The following is a 20,541-nucleotide window of genomic DNA, read 5'->3' as shown; positions in this document are numbered from 1 at the left end:
TGAAGTGTTAAAAAGAAAAAAAAATAAAATTTCCTACATACACATAAATCTCAGGGTGAAACTAGGGTGAAATGAAATTGCTGTGTTGTTGCTGTGGCCTATATGCCTTCCTGCTATGACACACTAAGCAATTAAATATGAGGCGGCACGGGCAGATGCGCTCTCAGCCTGATGATGGAGGAGGAGGAGTAGGAGGGACGGTGCAAGAAAGAAAATGCAATCTTCTCTGATCTATCTCCTTCATTCAGTGCACTCCTTCCAATAAAAAGTCCATGTGCTTCACTTAGAGAAAAGGGATGTAGAAACATGCTGCAGTTGGCTGAGGCCACATTGGAGTATTGTCCCTGTGGACAAAGGATATGGACTGCTGAGGTAGAAGAAATCATGCCAACATCAAATGTCACTACCCTGCTCTCAAAAGTTTTTTTTTTTTTTTTTTATTCTGAACTTATATAAAGTAGAGCTGAGTTGGACAGTTGACAGTTCAGTTTGAGTTTTGGGCACATGGTCAGTCATAACAGCTCTGTGAGCTTTTCTGCATGTACAGTAAAACTTATTGAAGGGGGAAATTGAAGCCTCTGAGCACGTGGGCAAACATGTTAGTTTGTCAGCTCAGCCTGGTCAATATCTGGACCATCAGCTCATACAGGTTCCGCTCAGAGGTGCCTCACAGCTCATAAGCTTTGGAAGTTCCCTCCATATTGGACTCTCTCTCGTCTAATAGAGATCGACAATGTCAAAAATGGCTTGTAACTGGTCAACAGCTCAAGTTGCTCAAAGTTGAGCTCAATGTGATAAAGTTTTACAAATTTAATACAATTCATTCGCAGGAGGTAAACTGTCAAAGTTTCTGTTTATGTTGCGAAAAAGCAGAACTTTGGGAGGAAGACTTTCATGAGCAACTGCAAGCATTTGTTATGAGACCTGAACCTGAATAATTAAATGCCGAAAATTGCCTACGTTCATCCTACTTTGTGCAGCCTGCTGCAAACTCCTACATGATCCATAGTCTTTACCTGTGATGAGACCACAAAAACAAATGTACAAAATTCTCTCTGGGTTGGGGGCATCCAGCCCGTTCTTATTTCCGAGGCATCAAAAAGTGCTGCTATGTCCATTCCCTTCGCGTTACATGCTTAGGGTTCCCGTTTGTGTTGGTGATCGACACTCAGAGCTTTTTTTAGTGCAGTTCAATGGAAACAATAACGCTTTATATTTGATGCCTAAAGCAATGAGGTTCTATGAAGTGAAAAAGTTTCACAGGGAGGTAGACGGGGTGGTGATGGCTCAACAAGACAGAGGACTATTCCACATGAGACCAGGGTTCGACTGTAAGACTTTAAAAATAATGTTAACGTTAATGCGTTACGTTAATGTTAGTACCCCCTCCCCAGCTGTGCAGTGCCGGTCCAAGAAAAAAACTGTGCCAAATCAACATGCAGACAATGATCCGACCCTGAACTCGTGTGATAAGCCAGGACAAAAAAAAAAAAAGTACTACCTGTGGTGTCAATATGATACACCATGGGACTTTAAAAAGCGTCACACATAAAAATCATAGGAAGCGTCATTATCTGACACTGTGTGATGAGAGCGTGTGAGGGCAATTAGAAATTAAGTCTTTGAGATGCATACCACATAACAACAACGTCTATGATTTGACTCCTGGCTGGTGGCTCTGTATCATATAATAAACCATTATACAACTTTCCTCATACTGTTCACACTGCGAGCCGTGAAGAAATCTGGGAATTCGTGGTCACTGTAGACCTGTTTCACAGCACATAATTGGACTAATAACTCAAACAGCACAGGTGGAAACAATAATGACTGTAGATTGTGTCCCAAAAAACTGTGCCAGTACACAGCAGCAGGATGCTGGGGCTCGAGAAGCTTGTTAGAACAACACCATTGTTAGAGTTTTTTAGTTTGACATGCGAGTTTCCTGTAGACAAATTTCAGAAAGTTGATTGGTGCTTAAAAAAACGTTGCACGCTGGCTTTTGGACTTCTTTTCTAAAGCATGTTTTCAGCCATGTGATGTGAGGGGGGGGGGGGAGAAGAAACACAGCGACACGAGAGAGATGTGTTTATAAGACAGAAATAGAAAGGAAGGAGGGAGTTGGAAGTGGGATGGAGGCAAATAAGAAAGAAAAGAGCATTAAATAAAAAGTGGAGGCAGCAGAGACAGGAGACGGATGATCCAGAAACTAGTTGAGCTGGTCGTGTGGCTGCTTTCTCCCTGCACTTCTATGTACACGTGAAAGGCCGGGATGATTATATACGTATATGAAGCACATCTAAGTGGTGCAGTGTATGGATGCAGAATAGAGAAAAGCTACAGAGCAAACAGATCCAAGTGTCCTCCGTCCTTTGTTGGAGTGATTTTTCTGAGCTTTAGTTTCACCTGCATACATCCCTGCGTCTTGTACAGGGTGTGTGTTTCTGTGCTGTGTATTGTTACAATAAAAAAAAAAAAACTTTGTGTGTAATTTCACTGCAGTGCCCTTTATTTAAAGAAACCTTCACGACTAAACCCACTCATTTACCTACAAGCTATTTCCTTCGCCCCACCATCAGACATTAGATACTGAGTGAATTGGTGCAGAGGTTGTGTTCAAGCAGAACAGAGTTAAGTGTGTTACTGCATTCAGGACTGCTGTGTTCTAGCAGTGATGCTGATTCTGTCATGACTTCCTTAAGGTTAAAAGCTCACTTTTATTCCCTGGTGACTTTCCGTTACGCTCCCCTAACTTCCTTCACTGTGCTTTTCATACTCCTTTGTTCCTTTTTGTCTGCTTCCTTCTCATTCTCGATACTCCTGCACTTTAATATTCTCTAATATTCTCTCTACCTTTCCTGAAAAGCTAATAACTGTTTCTCAATTAATCCCAATTACAGTACGTGACTGTACTTAGCCGGCATCACATTTACACACATCTGTTGTGAACAGCTCCATAGCTATGGCCTGTAGATACCTGCTCCACATGCTGCAGTAGCAGACTCTGTAGGTCATTATCATCCAATATTATGTGGCTAGGTAAAAAAGGGCAGCCTGGACATGAGAAGACATAAGCAATTCATCCAGAACAGGAACAGCTCCTGATGAATCCCCTGGGGACTTTAAAAAAATCCCTAGGGGAATGTGACTTGTTTAGACTTCTATAACGCACTCTTGGTTGGTTACATTTCTGTCAGGCTTTATGCAGACTTTGTTTTAAAAATAAGTTGGCGTCACCCTATTAACACTCTCTTTCTTTAATTCAGCTGCATGTTCCTATCAGCAGCCTTTTGTTGTGCACATGCACAGTTGGAGAAAGAAAGATGGCAAACAAATCGGCATTCAAGTTTCCCCAATCCACCACCCTGATTTCATGAGTATATGTAAAAAGACTAATTGACTGAAGTAACACTGTTTGAGAAAATAAAATGGAACTCGATCTGATGAAAAAAAGAAACGTTCACTACTCAAAAAATGCAACTATGGCATGTGGACCATTTATTACGGTTACTAGATGTTGCCAATTTCCAACATTTAAATGCCACACTGACATGGCAGTGTGAGGCATCAACTGGCTCTAATGTTGTAGCAGATCCTTTAAATTTGGTCCGTCTCTTGTATTGGTGAAGGGCAGCAGGTTTATCACATGATCTGGTGGTTTATGTGTTGACATAATGCTATAGAAATACATGGTGGAGCTAAAAGTGTGTATTGCGTGTTTGCTGCTGTAAGGTGCAAACAGCGCACACTCATTTCCTAATCCTACTCTTAGTGGTGTGTATACTTATATCCCCTTGGTTTGGATGTTTTCTCATTGTGTATGTAGCTCTTTGAACCACATTAGTGTTAAATTGGATGAAAACAACCCGACCAAGCTTTGTTATGTTGTATGTGAACAGAACCAGGACCTTTCACTCACACTGTGGCCAAATGCTGCGTTTCAATAAAAAATAAATGCGGCGTTCCTGGTTTCTCAGTTGCTGTGGGCAGGCAGAGACATCTATCACACTAGAGGTAGATGACACTAATAGGCTGATATTCAATAAAAAGACAATACCAACCCCAGATGTATCAGCTAGGAAATATACTTTAGTAAGTGGTCCATCAGCTATTTTTCGCAGAAGTGAGGCTGTGTCATCAGACACTCTGAGGCCTTTGTTTAACTCCTGACCCTGCTGTGCACTCCATGTTTCATCCGCTTGCTGGGATGTGATCAGCAATCAGTGACGAGACATCCAGCCATCTTGCTGCTACCTGCTTCTATCATTAACTGGGTAAATTGTTATCTATTATTAAAAGAAATTGACTTTGTTTGACTGACTGTCAGGATTGTTGACGAACACTGGCATAGATAATGTCACCTCATGAAAGCCATGAAGGCCAACAGTCTGATTTTGTTGTTGTTTTGTTTAGAAAGGAAATTCATGAGTAGTTGGTTGGTTGAATACAGTGGCCAAATAAGTATAAGGAAGGAGAACTCAAATCTCTAGCAAACTGTGTACAAGGCAAGTGACTAAGAATCTAAAACTGACTCCAAGGAACCTGCCAATGTGCAGTAGGTCCACATGGAAGAGCAACTCATCACCAAAGTCTAAACAGTCGTTTTAAAGGGCGACTTCACCAATTTTCAACTTGCTCTCTATGGCTTTAGATTAGGGTGTAAATGAAAATATTCCTTTGCTTCTAGCTGAGAAACGAGATGGCATAATCTGAACTGAAGGTTCCTCCAAGTGATGTCATCTGGAGGCATTTTTCAGCTAAATGTAGAGAGATATTTTGGTAAAGGGAAGTCATTGGGAAGTTTAATGGCATTTATGTGCATGCACTACCCAAACTAGAACCAAAAGACGCAAGTAAAAAAAAAAAAAATCAGTAAAGGCATCCGATAAGGAGATGAAGGTAAAATTAAGCTGTTTGGACACATCAACATGTGTTTGAAGGAAGAAACAGAGCAGCTTTCAAAAAAAAAGAACAGCTTGGAGGCTGTGTGGCAACCAGTGGTTCAGGAAACGATGCACAGATTGAGAGAAAAAGGCATCCTACAAAATATCGACTATGTCTGAATGCAAATGCTTTGCAGACAGTCAAAGTGAAGCGAAGTGATTATACTTTAAATCTACCTTCTAGCAAGCTTTTTAAACAGCGCTGACGGTCTGAGTTGATATTGAACATGCTGTTCGTGCACAAATACTTCAGAACATGAAGGGATTTCGAAGAATAGAGAGGGTAAACATTTCTGATCAAGAACAGACATCTCTTTGCAAGTTACGATTGCCAAATGGGGGGTTTTAAGTTCAACAAACATAAAGTAACAGTACATTAACTTTTGAAGAACTACTACCTTTTTCGAAGTTTGATTAGTACAGTGCGATTTAACTTACTAAGTACTAAATAACTAATAAAGTAGTTTTTTTGACCCACATCTCTGTTACTGTGTATCTGATCTCTCTGCACAACGGGGAGGCTGGCTAGAAAAAGACTGATGACTTTATCAAGAGACACAAGGGAGATCTCACATCAGATCTCCCAAGGGAGCTAAGTGGGCTAAGTGGCTAAGCTCTGGAAAAGCAGGTTGACCATGATTATAAACTGTATAGTATGAGCAACAAGATCACATAATCTGAACTAAAGGCTCCTCAGAGTGATGTCATCTGGATGTCATATTTTTCAGTTAGAAGTAGAGAGATAATTTAATGTAGGGAAGTCAGAGGGAACTTTAATGGCATTACTCAAACTAGGACCAAAAGAAACATGTTCGATATCAGTGAAGGCGTCCTTTAAGGGCAAGTTCTTCACCTTTTACTTCCAAAAGCGTTCTAATCTCATTGTGTAAATCAAACATGTGCAGCTGTCACAACTCTCAGCAAATCCTCTCAAATCATCAGCATCCACAAATCTGATGTACAGTCTTTTTATTGTCAGTCGGAGCAAACAACCTTCTCTGATTTTGTAAAAAGCTGTTCTTTTATCACTGTTTACACCACATTACCAAACTGTTGTTTGACAGAGGAATGGCCTTTAGTTTGCAGGCCGTTGCTCCTTTAGTCACGGCTGAAACTGTATCAATGGTGTTTTCACTCTTTCACTTTTGTATTTGCTTTGTCACTCCAGGGTCAACGCTGGGAAGTAAGGGAATTACAAAGAAGTGGCCAACGACTATAGTGCAACTTCTGGGACGACGCACACTGGACCAAAAGGCAATTTTTTCATGTAGAATCACAGCAAAAGGATTCGATTGTCTGATTCGATATAGTTTAGTTTCACTGAGTCTATTCAACTAGGCTGTACTGCAACGTAACATAACTTAAAAACAAGAAAACAATTTCACAGCTTGCTCCAAAGGTTCAAAGCCTGCAAAGGAAAATCCTTGAAGATACCTGATCATTTAAGGACCCAACCTCAGGTCAAAATGGGGTGAGACACATATTTCAGTTTGTTGACACTGGACTGATATTGGCTTTTATTTAAGAGACACTAGGTAAGAGGCTTGTTGCCCTATAGCACTGAATGACCAAATTCTATTTCTCTAGAGTAAGAACATTTTCAGTTGTCACCAAATTAAGTTTAGAAATACTCCCAAAACCCCTTCAAACACACACAGACACACACACACACACACACACACTGAGTTTTTTTAAATGCTAAGGGTTGAATGACAAGAACAAAACACACATCTGCTCATTGAACATCTTATAATTATAGTAACTATAATTACTCCAAATCAGACACTGGATCCTTTGCAAAATCCTGATAATTAGTATGTTAATTATAGTCTGGATCCTTGTGCTCAAGGGGACCATGCATGAGGCCCTTCACTGATACTGCAATACTGGAGTATCGTTAAAGGTCAGCAAAGATTAATGACCCTTTACCACACACACTTGCAGTATCATAATTTATAATATGGTGGAAGAGTTTCCCTGAAAAAAATAGGCACTTTATTTTATTTGAAAATCTGAAATCAAACAGTAAATGTAGTTTGAGACTTTTCTACACAGACAAATAACTGAGGAATATTCCAGCAGTGGATGAAGTACTCAGATTGTTTAGTTGAGTAAAAGTAAAATGCCACAGAGTAAATGTATAAGAAAAGGTCCTGCATTAAAAATATTGCTGAAGTAAATGTACAAAAGTATTAAATTAATAAACACCTAAATAAAAATAATTCATTCAGCATATATCAGTGCACATCAATGAATTTGATATTATTGGATCGTATTAATAAATGCACAAATCTGCAAGGCTGCATAAGCTTGTGAATTTTACACCAGGGTTCAATTCAAGTCCAATGTCTGTTACAGAAAAATACAGTCAAGTAAATGTACATTTGTCTCAGTAACTGTTTTCTGGTGCTTTATATTTGATTTCATCACACTTCTAACATAGAAATACATCACAATTGTACTTAAGGGTAGTGCTTAGTGTAATACCACAGCAAAATTCATCAGGATGCAGCAGAGCTCAAATTTGAGTGTCATGACAAAGGCCCTGAATACTTATCTACATGTGATTTTTTTCATTATTTATTTTTAATAAATTTGCAAAGATTTAAAAAAACAAAACAAATGTCTTTCACTTTGTCATTATGGGGTATTGTTTCTAGAATTATGAGGAAAATAATGAATATAATTCAGTTTAAAATAAGACTGTATCAGAACAAAATGTGGCACTGTATGTGGCTGTTGTGAGGTAAAGTTTGTGGTTACCCACCGAAACCAGTAACTCTCAGCTGTGTATGAAAGCTTTTAGCTTCTGTCTCCTTAAGACACAGCCCACCCTATATCAGGGAGGGATTTGTAGGACCCAGAAAGGTGCAGAACAACGAATGAGTAGGAAGCCAATAACACAACATAGAAACAAATAGGTTTTCAGTTCATGTAAAAGAAAAAAGAAATTTTAAAGTACAAAAAAAGTCACTTACTGCCAGGAGAGAAAAAAGGCCCCCTCGTGAAACAGTTACCCCAAAAATATGCAAAAACAAGGTAATCAACAAGATAACACCAAAACCAGAAAACAAGACTTGAGCAAATAACTTGAGAGATAATCACAGTGTACTTAGGTCAAAACAGCAACTTGGGAGAAACATGAAGAGGATCTGACCGAGAGGAGCAGGTTAATGGGGCATAAATAGGCACAGGCACAAAGAGACAGGAGGAAAACAAATTCCACTCTGTTCTGAGTTCGAGACGCAGAGTAGGTGGTTGTGAATACAGAACCAAAATGGCAATCAGTCTATAGACAGATGTTAGTTCAGTCTGGAACAATTTGGAAGGATTCCGAGAAAATCTCTAGGAGCTGCTGTAAAGGTTTCTGACAGATTTGATAAATCAGACAGAGACATGATTTACTGTAGTTTTTGTGTGATTCCTTCTACACATTCAACTCATGTTTTGGAACCTTGGCATTGTTTAATATGGACACCCATCACCAACTAATACATATAGGATTTTGAAATAATTTTACCACCTTAATCATTATACTGCCATTATACACCTGCTTCTGCATCTTTTTCCTCTGTCTCCCATCTCAAAGTTCCTCTTGTTGTTGTTCCTTTGTTTTAACAAAGGAGATCAACACCGTTCAAATTGTTGGTGCAAAACACCAACAATAATGTAATTATAAACACTTAATATCATCTTTTAGCACTGATCTCTCAGACCTTAGAAAATATGGGTTTTTCACCAATGATTCTAGCAAGTTTATGTTTTTAGGGGATGGAGACATTTCATAGCCTAGAGTCACAGTCGACCGTGTCCGGAGCTAATCTGCACAGGAGTCGAGTGGGTCACGTTGGGGGAAAGAGACTATGAAATCACATTTTCACCAGAGTGGAACGTTTTATAGTCTTGTGCTGTAAAGTCTTGTGTGGTGTTGTTCCTTAAATATTACAAACAGTGTTAGCTTCACGTTCTCATACTCTCTTTGTAGAGCAACATAGCAAAACCAGACTGCCGGCTTTGATCAGAGATCATCATAAACAGAAACAAGGACATGGATCCGGCTATTATTCGGGGCTATAAGCGCAGTGCATATAAACTGGCCCCACTTCTACATACCATGACACACTCATCCTCTATAACACTCCCCCTTGAGCCACCTCTGCCAACAAGATGCCTCACATGCAGCCAAAACAAAGTATAATAATGGAAAATAGCTGAATAGTCCAACTGAACTGTCATACAACTGCAAAACAAGCCTGATTCCTGCCTATTTCCTCATTACATGAGCCAATGTCCAAATGGAAGCCCAGCACTCTTGATGAATACCCTGAAATTCTACTAGGTATTGTCAGTAAACTGAACATTGCATGCTCCTATTTGCCAGCTTGACTGGTGTATGATTCAGTCAAATAAGAATAGCTAAGAAATAGAGAACCAAACATGACATAACACCAGCTTTCACACAGCAGAGAACTCCTTGCTGCAAAGGAGACAGTTTAAATTGCACTCATGATTTCTTCCGCTGAGATAATTCTCCACTAGTACATTTTGACAGGGTCATCTGAGGTTATTCAACAAAAAAAAAAAAAAAAATCCAAGCACACGCACAGAGTTCTACAAGCAGAAGCTTTGTGAGCGTGGAAGTGCGAAGAGGAGAACTTGAGGGGGAGCACAGGAGCAGAAGCAGAGCAAATTCATTTTTCAACCCAAGGCCCATTTTTTAAGGAGGAAGGAAAAGGCTTTGAGGGGAAGCGTGAAAAAATAAATTATCGGAAAAGAAAAGTACGGCTGGCGATATGCAAGAAAATAATTTTTCACATCAGTCAAATACAATACAACTTTATTATTATTCTGTATTTTCTGACAAACTTAAGTGAATTAAAGGTTTGTGGGATCATGTACGATGCCTACATTACAGTGTGTACATGTAACCTTGTCCGTTCTAAAAATATAACAAATTTTAATAAAAGAAAGAAAACAGGCATTATGATATGATAGAGCCTTACATGAAATCATGAAATTATACTCTAAAATTGACAAGACATGCTCTTGAATTAGGCTCAATTAGGCATAGGAAACTCCAATGCCAGTAGATTTAAATTAAAACCAAACATTAAGAAAAACCATTGCTACGTAACATAATGTCAGATTAAGCGACTGTCTTCTTAATTTGTTATTAAGACTAATTTAAATGCCTTAAATCCATTTTAACAATTTCTGTTTTATTGGATACATTTTTTGTTTTTTTTTACCATTGGCATCATACCCGCTCATAGTGTTTGTGAAGGTTGCACAAATTCGACAAGACGTCAAGTCCAAAGTCTTCCCAGCAGGAAAAGGAACAGGTGAAAACATCTTCAAGGTTCTGTGTGGGCTAGTGTAGTCAGCAGTGATCATGACCCCCCCCCACCCCCCGGCCACCCCTAGAACCCCCTCTGGCAAGAAAGCTCATCTACAAGCCTTAGCTGCTGTGGTACCGTTGTTTCTGTTAGTAGAATTGAACAACTCCTAGTTTTGATAATATCTGAAAAATTGCTGTTAGCTAACACTGTTGGCTACAGTTCACTAGTTGACTATTTAACCCCTTACTAGTCTTTACCTTTCATAGCCTGGCTTAATTTGTCAACCCTGGCTGTGACCCCTGGATGTCTCCTTACTCTAAAATGTTCTGGTCCACTGAACTGGGATGTGTCATTTCATATTGTCCCTGAGATAGACTAGTACCTCGCCTCTCGGCCGATGGCAGCTGGGATGGGCTCCATAAGATAATGGATGGATTTCTCCTCATGCATAATAATATTTATCATCCTACTTGTCGTTTCTCATGATGACCTGTGTGCGTACATGCTGCAAGATGGACTTCTAATGTGTCTACAAACAAAAGAGCATAGAGGCAAGCTGAGCTTCCGTGATGGAAGACTTGATTTAAAAGAACTTCATCTGTTGTTCGGCAACAGTTCAGCAACAAATCAGATGTGAAACATTTAAGATTTGCAAGTTGTGTCACAAGGTTGAAATATGACTCTTATTTGTGCAAACAAGAAGGGGATGGTATATAATCCCTACATGACATTGCAGTCCACACTCACCCAGTGGCAACTGGGTTTGTTAAAAAAAAATAAGACAGCTTTTTACCCATTCACTGCACAGCAAATCAGAAACTTCAGAATAGCAGATCATCCAGCGGGATCGAGCTCAGCTCCACCATTAAACTCCTCATTAACTTGAGTGTCGGCTCACAGGCGCCGATAGAGAGGGAAGCATGTACGAGCCTTTGGCTGCACTCCACAGGCATATCTGGGATACTGGCTGCGATCAGTGTGATTTATGAAGAGTTAAGTGTGAGGTGTGAAAAAGCCTGTGAGGTAGGCAGGGGGGCGGTAAACAGTTAAACAGCAAAATAAAGACAGAAACAAATGGACTGAAGAATTGTGCAAAAGGGACAGAGCTGATGCCTGTGTAAGGAGATAGAAAGTTCATATGTTGTGTACTCAAGCATATGTGCATTTGTTTCGCTGGAGAATAGCTGAACACCGACTCGTGTGTTTAATCAAACATGCCTGATAACAGCGGTGCCTTATTAGTCCGGCTTTGGAGGTCAGCAAGTGGGCAACACAGAGTGAATCTCCTACCACCGAACGTTAGTCATCCCCCAGCCTTCAGACCAAGAACACACTAATCGGACCATGACATAAGGACACGGCATGAGTCACACACTCATAGTGAAATGTCATTAGAATTAGTCACACGTGTGTGGATGACCATGTCACAAAAGTAAAGGAATTACACACTAAATCTGAATGTACTGTACCGTATATAGCGTGTGGACAAACAGGAAAAGCCGAGTTTAAAAAAGCTTTTATAATGTTTTAAATTTGTATTATTATTTTTATCATAATGTGGAGGGGCATATACAAAAGCATAAGCTCAAATGACCCAAAAATGACATTTTGAGAAACATAAATAAAAAGAATTGATCATGCATCTAAAACTATGGCTTTGAAAAACACCAGTTTTAGTTAATTATAGACTTTTCACCTATGGCTGCACTTGAATATTTTCATTGTTTAATCTCTAGAAAATTAAATTTTGAAAGCATGGAGGATCAATTATGTACAAAATGATCATAATAATTAGTATTTTTTATTATTATTTTGATTCACCTCAGGACAGTTTTCCACTTCCCTGCGCGCAATCCATTTTAAGAAATGGAGAATGTTCATGGATTTCTGGATCTTTGTTTATAGGTAAATATTTTTCTTCTGGTTGAAAAAAATGCCTCCAGACGACATCACCCGGGGGAGTTTTACATCATTAGGAGTTCAGATAATATCGTCTGGGGAGCTCTGGAAAAGAAAGTTGACCACAATCACAACCTCCATTTCGTGAGCAACGAGATGACATGAACTGAAGGTTCCTCCAAGTGATGTCATCTGGAGGCATATTTCAGCCAGAAGAAGAGAGATATTGTAATGTAGTCTGAGAGACAATTAAAAGCATTATTGTATATTTACGCCCAAAACTAACTAAGGTGAAAATTTGTGAAGTTTCCCTTTGAAAGAAACTGATTAAATTAAAAAAAAAAAATGGATGCAACCTGTGCTGTGAGGGAATCACGATCATGTAAAAGAACCAGGGGAGCAGTTTCAGGGAATGATATCTTAGCGGAATGTATTATTTTAATGCCAAATATGATTCGACTAGAATAATATAGAATATGTCTGAGATCCTCTTAAACTGACTTTGCTTGTCTTTAAGCAGCAGACTCGCGTCCGCTGCGCTCCGCTGCACTTTCGCGGACACACTCACCGAACTTTTGCAGCCACTGACGATATGGCATCACTCCTCACACTTTTCTTCCTGGACACAGCAGTTCCCATGCTGAAGTGGAAACGACCCAGGGAAGAAAAAGCAGATCATTCCACAGACTGATGTCGGAGCGAACAACACAAGGGAAAACGTGGGGCGCAAAAAGTAATCCGTATACAAACGATCACGACTACACACTAATTATTTCCTGTGAATCATCAACATTTGTCTAAATGGAAACAGCGTGTTCCGTAAATGTGCAGGCTCATGGTGCAGCTCTGCTGAAGCATCACCGTGGTGTGGCGCGCTGCCGCTTCTGCTTCTGCCTTCTCCGCTCATCCAACGGAACCTTCCTGGAAGCAAACGGATGGAGAGACCATATAAGGAAGACCGCGCTCCCACCTCCTGTGCCGCCAGGGCAGGTGCGGAGTGGGCTGCAGCAGGAGAAGACAGATAAGACAGGTTCCTTATGTGCATGTGGGGAGGTGTGACACGAGTCCTCAGGTAATTAACTATTTAATGTGTTCACATTCTGTAACTGTGGTTGTAGTTTATTCTCATTCTAATACCCTGTGTTTACTGGACACCTGAGCTGTATCGCTGCCCCTTGAAACAAAGTGGAGTCAACTGTGCTTTTCTTGTTGACTCAATGTAAATAAGAACGTTTGTTGGATCAAACGTTAATTAAATATAACATTTCTAAATGTTCTAAACAATTTCTGTTCCTGTTTCTGTTCTTCAGAATCTGGTGGCTCGGTGGATAGAAGATCGGGTTGCGATGCAGCAGGCCAAAGGATCGAATCCCACCCAGCAGGTGTGGTCCCAGCCCTGGCACCAATATGGGCCCGGATAAAAATGGGAGGGTTGCAGCAGGAAGGGCATCTGGGATTAAAACTCCAATTGAATGTGCAGAACACGTTCTGCTGTGGCGACCTGTGAAGGCGCAAGCCGAAAGCCGTTGCTTTAGAACATGCAAACATTAGTTGTTCTGATGTGAGGTCAATAGACTTGAACTTAGTTGAATTGATGAATCTTCAGAATAAATGTGCCGCAAACTTATCTTGTGGAGATTCGAATCCTCCTTAATTTGCTTGGTAAGTTTCTCACCTTCTAATTCATCGTAATTTGATCAGGGCTGTGCAGAGCATAGCACGACGTAGAAGAGCACTGCAGAGCAGGGAGACGGAGGTGACAGAGATTTGATTTGATTTTTTGAGTGTTATATAATGGCATTTCAGGTTACATATGAAATTATAAATAAACTCACTTTACCTTTTCGTGTTAATAGAAACAATGCTGAGGGTGATAAATTTAAATGTTAAATTCAGTCCCTATTGTCAGACAACGCAGAGCTTTTCAGTCACCAGGAGCCACACCAGATGCTGGTTTTGTATTAATTTTGCTACAAACTGGATCTAGCAGTAGCAGCTGTATGTCAAATGAAGAACTCTTTACACGGACGCTGTGTTTGTAAAAGTTGTCTATGGGATTAAAATGTCGGGTTATTATTTTAAAGGGGAGAAACTAGGGAAGGTCATTGTTTACCTGAAAATCTGATGACTGACGATCGCCACCTGTTTCAGCGGACTGGAAGAGGATGATTTGGATAAAAGCACTGAATAGCAGGACTAAACTAGTGTTGTCTGTGTATCTTAGAGGAAGGGTGCTGATCACAACCCGGCACTGAACACAGTTCAGCAGTGGAGATGCTCCTGTGTTAGGAAAACAAGTTCAGTAAACTCAAGATGTTGTAAAGGTTTTTATAAATTACACTTTGAGGTAACGCTTTGCAGCCACCACTTTTCTTAATCCCCTTCTAAATTCATTTTAACTTAACATAGCGGCTGGAGCTCCGTTGGTGAGGCAGTCGTCCACAGGGTCAGTGGTTCGATCCCTGGCCAAGACACTGAAACCCCAACAGCCCATTCCCAACCCCAGCTGTGCAGTGCCGGTCCAAGCCCGGTAGAATACAGGCCACTGCATTGGGTGAGCTGTAACTTCAATCCACAACATGCAGTCATACCTGAAGCAACAACACCAGTTTGGCTAAAATCACTACTGCTGCCATGGGAATTTCTGAAACAATTCAATACAGTACAATATGACTTTATGATCAGTTTTTACTGAAATTTGTAATGCATCGCAGAGGCTCTCTATCAAAAACAAAAATTAAACAAGGATTAAAAAAAACACAGTAATAATGATCACAAAACAGATCCTGGTCCTATTCGTAGACTTGATGTCATGATTACATGTTTATTAGCTTGAGGCAAAGCAAAGGTTACATCACCAAAAATATCATGTGGCTGTGTTGTTGTGTGCCGGAATAGAACATTAGGTTTTCGTACCATCATACCAAACAAAAACAACCAACAACAACAACAACAAAAAAAAAAACCCTGTCAAATGTAGTAAATGTCAGCTATGTCCTGAATGGGCAGAGAAATCATGTAACCTTATTTCTCCCAGTTAAGGTTAAGATTAAGGCTGATAGCTATGGCAAAGAATTAGATACACCCCCACCTACTTGGTTTAACCTTAGAAAGTTTGCACTACAAACTGACTGTGGCATTTTTTCATCATCTTATCAGGTTCTTTAGTTTTTTTGACTGCCACTAAAACAGGCATTAAATTATTTTGCCTCCTGCTATGATTGTCCTTCAAGAAAATCCTAATGTATACTTTAGGCTTTAGAAATGTTGAAAATTGTTTTGTTTTATTAGTGATGGGGTTTGGAACATCTTGAGAGGTTACACATGCACATTTTCCTGCCATGGTTTTATTTGAGTAGTAAATCACTTAAGTGCATCATTAGACTTTCAGTCACGGCTGAAGGTGGCGGCAGGCACTGCAGAGATGTCAGTTAGCAGCCTAGGAGGAGGAATCGGGCACAGTATCCAACCTGACCTCCAAGATCCGGGTCATTTCAACTAGTCTCTGCATATGGGAAACCCTCAAGCCACATCCATCATTCCACCATGCCCCTTACTCCCCCTTTCTTCCTTCCTTCCTTCTTTCCTTCCACCCCTTTTCCTATGTCACCTTCCTTCTCCTCTTTCCATTCTTCCATTGCTCCACGTCTCTTGCTCCTCCAGCATGTGACTCCAGTCAGGCAGAGCACGTTAACAAACTGACTATAAATATTTAAGCAGCCATCTTTTTTTTTTTTTTTTTTAAATCGTCCTCGTGGCTTCCGTCTTTTTTCACGGTGACAGTCCCTCACTACCCAGGTGCACACAATCACACACTTACACATTTGCCTTTGAACATGTGAATCCATGCGCGCACGTTTTACTATGCTACAGTGCGAGTGTGCTCATGCAGAGGAACCTCAGTAGAGACATTGAAGTGTTTTAGCTCGTGACTGTAGTAAAGCTGAAATACTACACTGCAGACACAGTGAGCCCACGTGCAGCATGTTCACTAGAGAACCATTTCTAATCTGAGCAATGGCACCTCACAATAAATGTCCAGCACTGACAAGGAAATTGTGATCCTTTGTAATCTGTTGTCAAAGTTGGACGCAGACAGCATTCTTCAGATGGCACTGTATTACTGCTGATCAGCTGCTACTGACTACCACCCACGGGCATGTAGAGTGAGTAGGAACTGAAGCAGACAGACTGGCACATGATATGCCAGGAACACAGACATCCATGGATGGAGAGGAGAGAAAGCAGTTCCAGAAGCGGGTCACTGTCTGAGTTTGAACCCCCCTAGGAAGGCTGTATATTTTCAATCTCGACCAGCAGGCCGACGTCTGATTGGGAGAGACTGCAGTGGTAGTAAACGGCCTAGAGGTCGTCCTGTCAGGGGGAAAACTCCTTGGGACTGTTTGATGCAGTGCCTAATAAATATGGTAAAGTAAAAGCTTCTCCCTCACCGTTCATTGAATGAGCTATGACATTGTATCCCACTTATCTCTGCCCACTCCTCTCTTGATATTTTAATATCTAAATTCTTCAAGGATCTATTTGGCACAATTACCCCGCTTTACTTCCCATCATCAATAATTCCCTGTCCTCTGGCTGTCTCCCAAGTCATTTTAAGGTCACCTCTAGTCAACCATTAAACAGGCCATCATAACACGGTTAAAGCCAAGCCCACCCCCCCAAAGCTCCAGTCAGCTCCAGTCAGCATGCTTATGCACCCTTGTCTGTTATGCAGCTGGCCAACGCTCACCAGGATCAGCAAAGTTGGTGTTCAGTGTCTTGATCAAGGACACTTTGACATGTGACCAGAGGAGTCGGGGATCGAACCAGCCACAGGGGGATTGGTGGATGACTTCTCCACCTTCCTGTGCCACAGTCGCCCTTTATAGCTGTGATCCACCATGCACCACCATGGTGGTGCGCAACTGTAAAACGCAGTGGTCACAGGAGAGAAAACAGGACTGAACAGAGCTTGTGATGTATAACCTGTGTGCATAAGAAATTAGAGCAGAGTACAGTGGAGTAGGACTGAGGGAGCATTCTCCCCTGCAAAAACACACGTTAAAGCAGACTTAGCTGTTTTTCTTGCAGTAAACCCCGAATAATTAAAAAGTCATAATTACTGAATGGGCATGCTGGAATGTTTGAACTATGACTGAGGAGTTTGCTTGCTAATGTTCAGTGCTGCACTGTGTAACATTTAGCTCTATGTTGCAATTTCCTATTTACCAGCTGCCATATAAAACCACAGCAGTCTATTGTCTGTTGGACATTCATCACTGAGAACTGTAACGTAAATATACACTATTAACTATGTATATTCACCTTCCGCATTTACTATATTTACAGCACATGTTTCCCAATATGCCTTTTGAAAGCCTTTGGAGATCAGCTCTGTAATTTTAACATCCTGCTGTGTTTTACATGTAGAAGCAGAAGGCTGGGTTTGCATTAGTGAAGCTGTGGCTGCACTAGAAATATCTCAACCAGATTTGACATTTAACTAGACTGTTTTTATGCCACCAGCGGATTCTGAGTCCTAACATGCTTTTATAATCTCCATCCACTGTAGTAAAAAGGGGCTCCAGTTACATGCTGTCCTAATGTTACCGCTGGCTGCGAATTTATTGTTGTGTCTCTGTCCTTCTGACTTTGCTACTGGTTTTGCTAATGGGTTCATTATAGTGGGGTAAGGGTAGCACCTCTATCAGGGTCCTTGTGGCAGATATCAGTAGGTCTGAACTGTTACCACCACCACTACCACTACAACTGTGGGGGAACAGAGTAAATTTAGTCATATATAGTTAGATAATTAGCAAACAGGCAAACAAGGTGGATGTATTGAGAAGGTCACAGAGAGGACAAGAAGTCACAGGGTGGGTCATGTTTAGAGAGATATTTAAGATCACTTTGTGTTACAAGGCCCAAAGCAATGTAGCTAATATTGGGTGCTGGGGTCACAAGTTCTACAATAAGGTGCAAAAAAAAAGATTTTTGCTTCACAACTGGCACCTGATTTCTTCATTCATGTTTTGTGAGCGTGGTTCTTTTCTAAGAAGTAAGAAGGCACGAAGTACGACGCCACAAACATCCATGTGTTCTTCTCCATGCTGGTTTGTATTAAACTGAGATGGTTCATCACGCTGAGTTCTGTAGAATATTCTTCCCAGATCTAATAACACTTAACTAAGGAAGAGGGAAAATTTCTATCACACTACTACTACTACTACTACTACTACTACTAGCATGCAATAGACTCAAAGCCTGAATAACAACAATGTAAGGGAACTTTTTCAAAATGATAAAACTAATGTATTCACAGGACCTGTGCTGTTCTCGGTTTTGAAAGAAGCCAAGTTACAGACTCTCCTGTTTTCATTTCACGTTACCTATTTTTGGGTTCACAGAATGACTGCTCCATTATAACTGATTATAAATCTATAATAACAGGTTTCACTTTTTTAACAGATTTTTTTTAATCAATTTAAATTCTTGTGAATAGTACAAGTTTTGAGCTTCTCTTTATTTGTATGGCCGGTTGGCCTTGTTAAACTGAGCTTATAAACTTGTTTTTGAATAAAAAAAAACAACATATAGATTATTTTGCCTATAACAATTATTCAGAATAAACTTGTGCTGTTTATCACAGACTAGTTGTTTTGAAACCATTAAACATTTTTAATAATGGCACAAAATGTGTTCAACAAATTCTTCTTTATTAATAACATCACATACGAAAACTGTGTATTCAGTATGTGTATTCAGACAAAATGTCTGAATACATAAAAGAACCATAACAATGTTAATAACAAAACATTAAAATGATGCTTCTGTGTTCTCATACACATGTTAGACAGTACATGGTGGTTGCTTCATGAGCCTTGTAAATATATGCACTGCAATAGTGAGAGCTCTACAAGGACCAGCTGTGAGGCTAGTTTTGACATCTCTTGGTCTACATAGACATCAGCTCTCACCAATACAGCAGAAGATGGTGATTGAGGAAGGTGTTGGCACCTTTGAATGTGGGGCGCCATCATCGCTTCGGGCTACTTTTTATAATGACTGGCAATTTTTACAGGAAGCACCACAGGTTTACCAACTTCAAGTAATACACCCCGACTTTGATGAAAATGGTCAACATTTAATTTGTGTTCAACTGCCCCATGGGGACAAAGTCATGGAACCCCATGGAAATCTAATTACATCAACTTTATTTTTCAGCGAGACAACTTATATATATTGATTAAATAAAATTTAATAACAGGGCTATTCATGCATCACATCACCCGAGATAGCTAGGCACAGGCAAATGTTATTTTTGAAATATTTAAGGATTATAAACTAATTCCAATGTCATTATAACATGATGCCCGTGTGTATTAAACATTGTCTGTAAGAAAATTAATTACTGTTTATATGCCAAACAAAACAATATGATAGATTTGATACGTATGAAAGAAGAGTATGGCTATAGCCATTTTGGTCATTAGTCATTATATGAAAGCTAATCTTGGTTCGGTAGATGCTTTACAAGTACTTAACATGTTAAAACTTCATCAAGAAGACGTGACACTGCAGCCAAACCTGAGCAGAAGCTAAAGGTTTCGACTACATGTATAAACAATGAACCAATTCATATTTTACAGGAATACAGTCTCACATCACAGTGTATTCTGCATGATTTCATGTTTTACATCGGTGGTTTTTGAGATGAAGGGTATAGCAAGATTCATATTTTGAGTATTGGGTGCTAAGGGATCCCTTGTACTGTTTGTTTTCCAACTATCCAACCTGGCTCCGGAGGACCGGGGTTGGGAACCACTGATCAGTGACCACTGTTTTGCACTGACCACTGTTCTGTCAACCAGACAACACATGAATGGCCTAATACAACGTACCAACCACTGGCTTTGTGCTACATCATCTGACTCATGCATTTATTCTGTTTCTGAAAGGTATATTTTCTTATATTTACAATTTTACCGTCAGATAAAATTCCAAGGATGGATGTGCTTTATAAGCTGCCCCCTGAAAATACAAACATTTCCAAGAAATTGCACTCTCTGCCAAATTCACTCAACGCCTTTTCCTAGCCACACCATTTATCTTGTGGAAAAAGACGCAGATAGTGGCTCTACGCTGCCCGGATGTCTTTCCATCTGCACGTTTAAAGTGCTTTTAAATTCAGGCTCATAACATTTCTGACCTTGCTCAAGGAGATACTGCCTCCATAATTCAGCTGCCTGGAAGTGAACATTTAGAGCCGTAATTTAAACAACCCCCCCCAACCCCCTTGCTGTCTCCAGTGCTGTCTCCCTTACTTCTCCATGACCAAATTGTCTCCCAGTTGAGCCAAC

General features: G+C 40.2%; 1 protein-coding gene across 1 annotated transcript in view; it reads right to left on the bottom strand.

Moving 5' to 3' along the window:
* The window catches only part of nsmfb (NMDA receptor synaptonuclear signaling and neuronal migration factor b), a 43,607-nt gene extending 30,526 nt beyond the window's left edge, over window positions 1-13,081 (bottom strand). Inside the window, exon 1 of the mRNA XM_067521921.1 lies at window positions 12,750-13,081. Within this exon, the coding sequence (XP_067378022.1) occupies window positions 12,750-12,820 (71 nt within the window). The 5' untranslated portion in view covers window positions 12,821-13,081. The remainder of the gene's footprint in view (window positions 1-12,749) is intronic.
* Between the last annotated feature and the right edge of the window lie 7,460 nt (window positions 13,082-20,541).

This window comes from Channa argus, chromosome 11, assembly GCF_033026475.1.
Source record: "Channa argus isolate prfri chromosome 11, Channa argus male v1.0, whole genome shotgun sequence".
NCBI lineage: Eukaryota > Metazoa > Chordata > Actinopteri > Anabantiformes > Channidae > Channa > Channa argus.
This window is presented reverse-complemented; position numbering and strand designations above follow the sequence as displayed.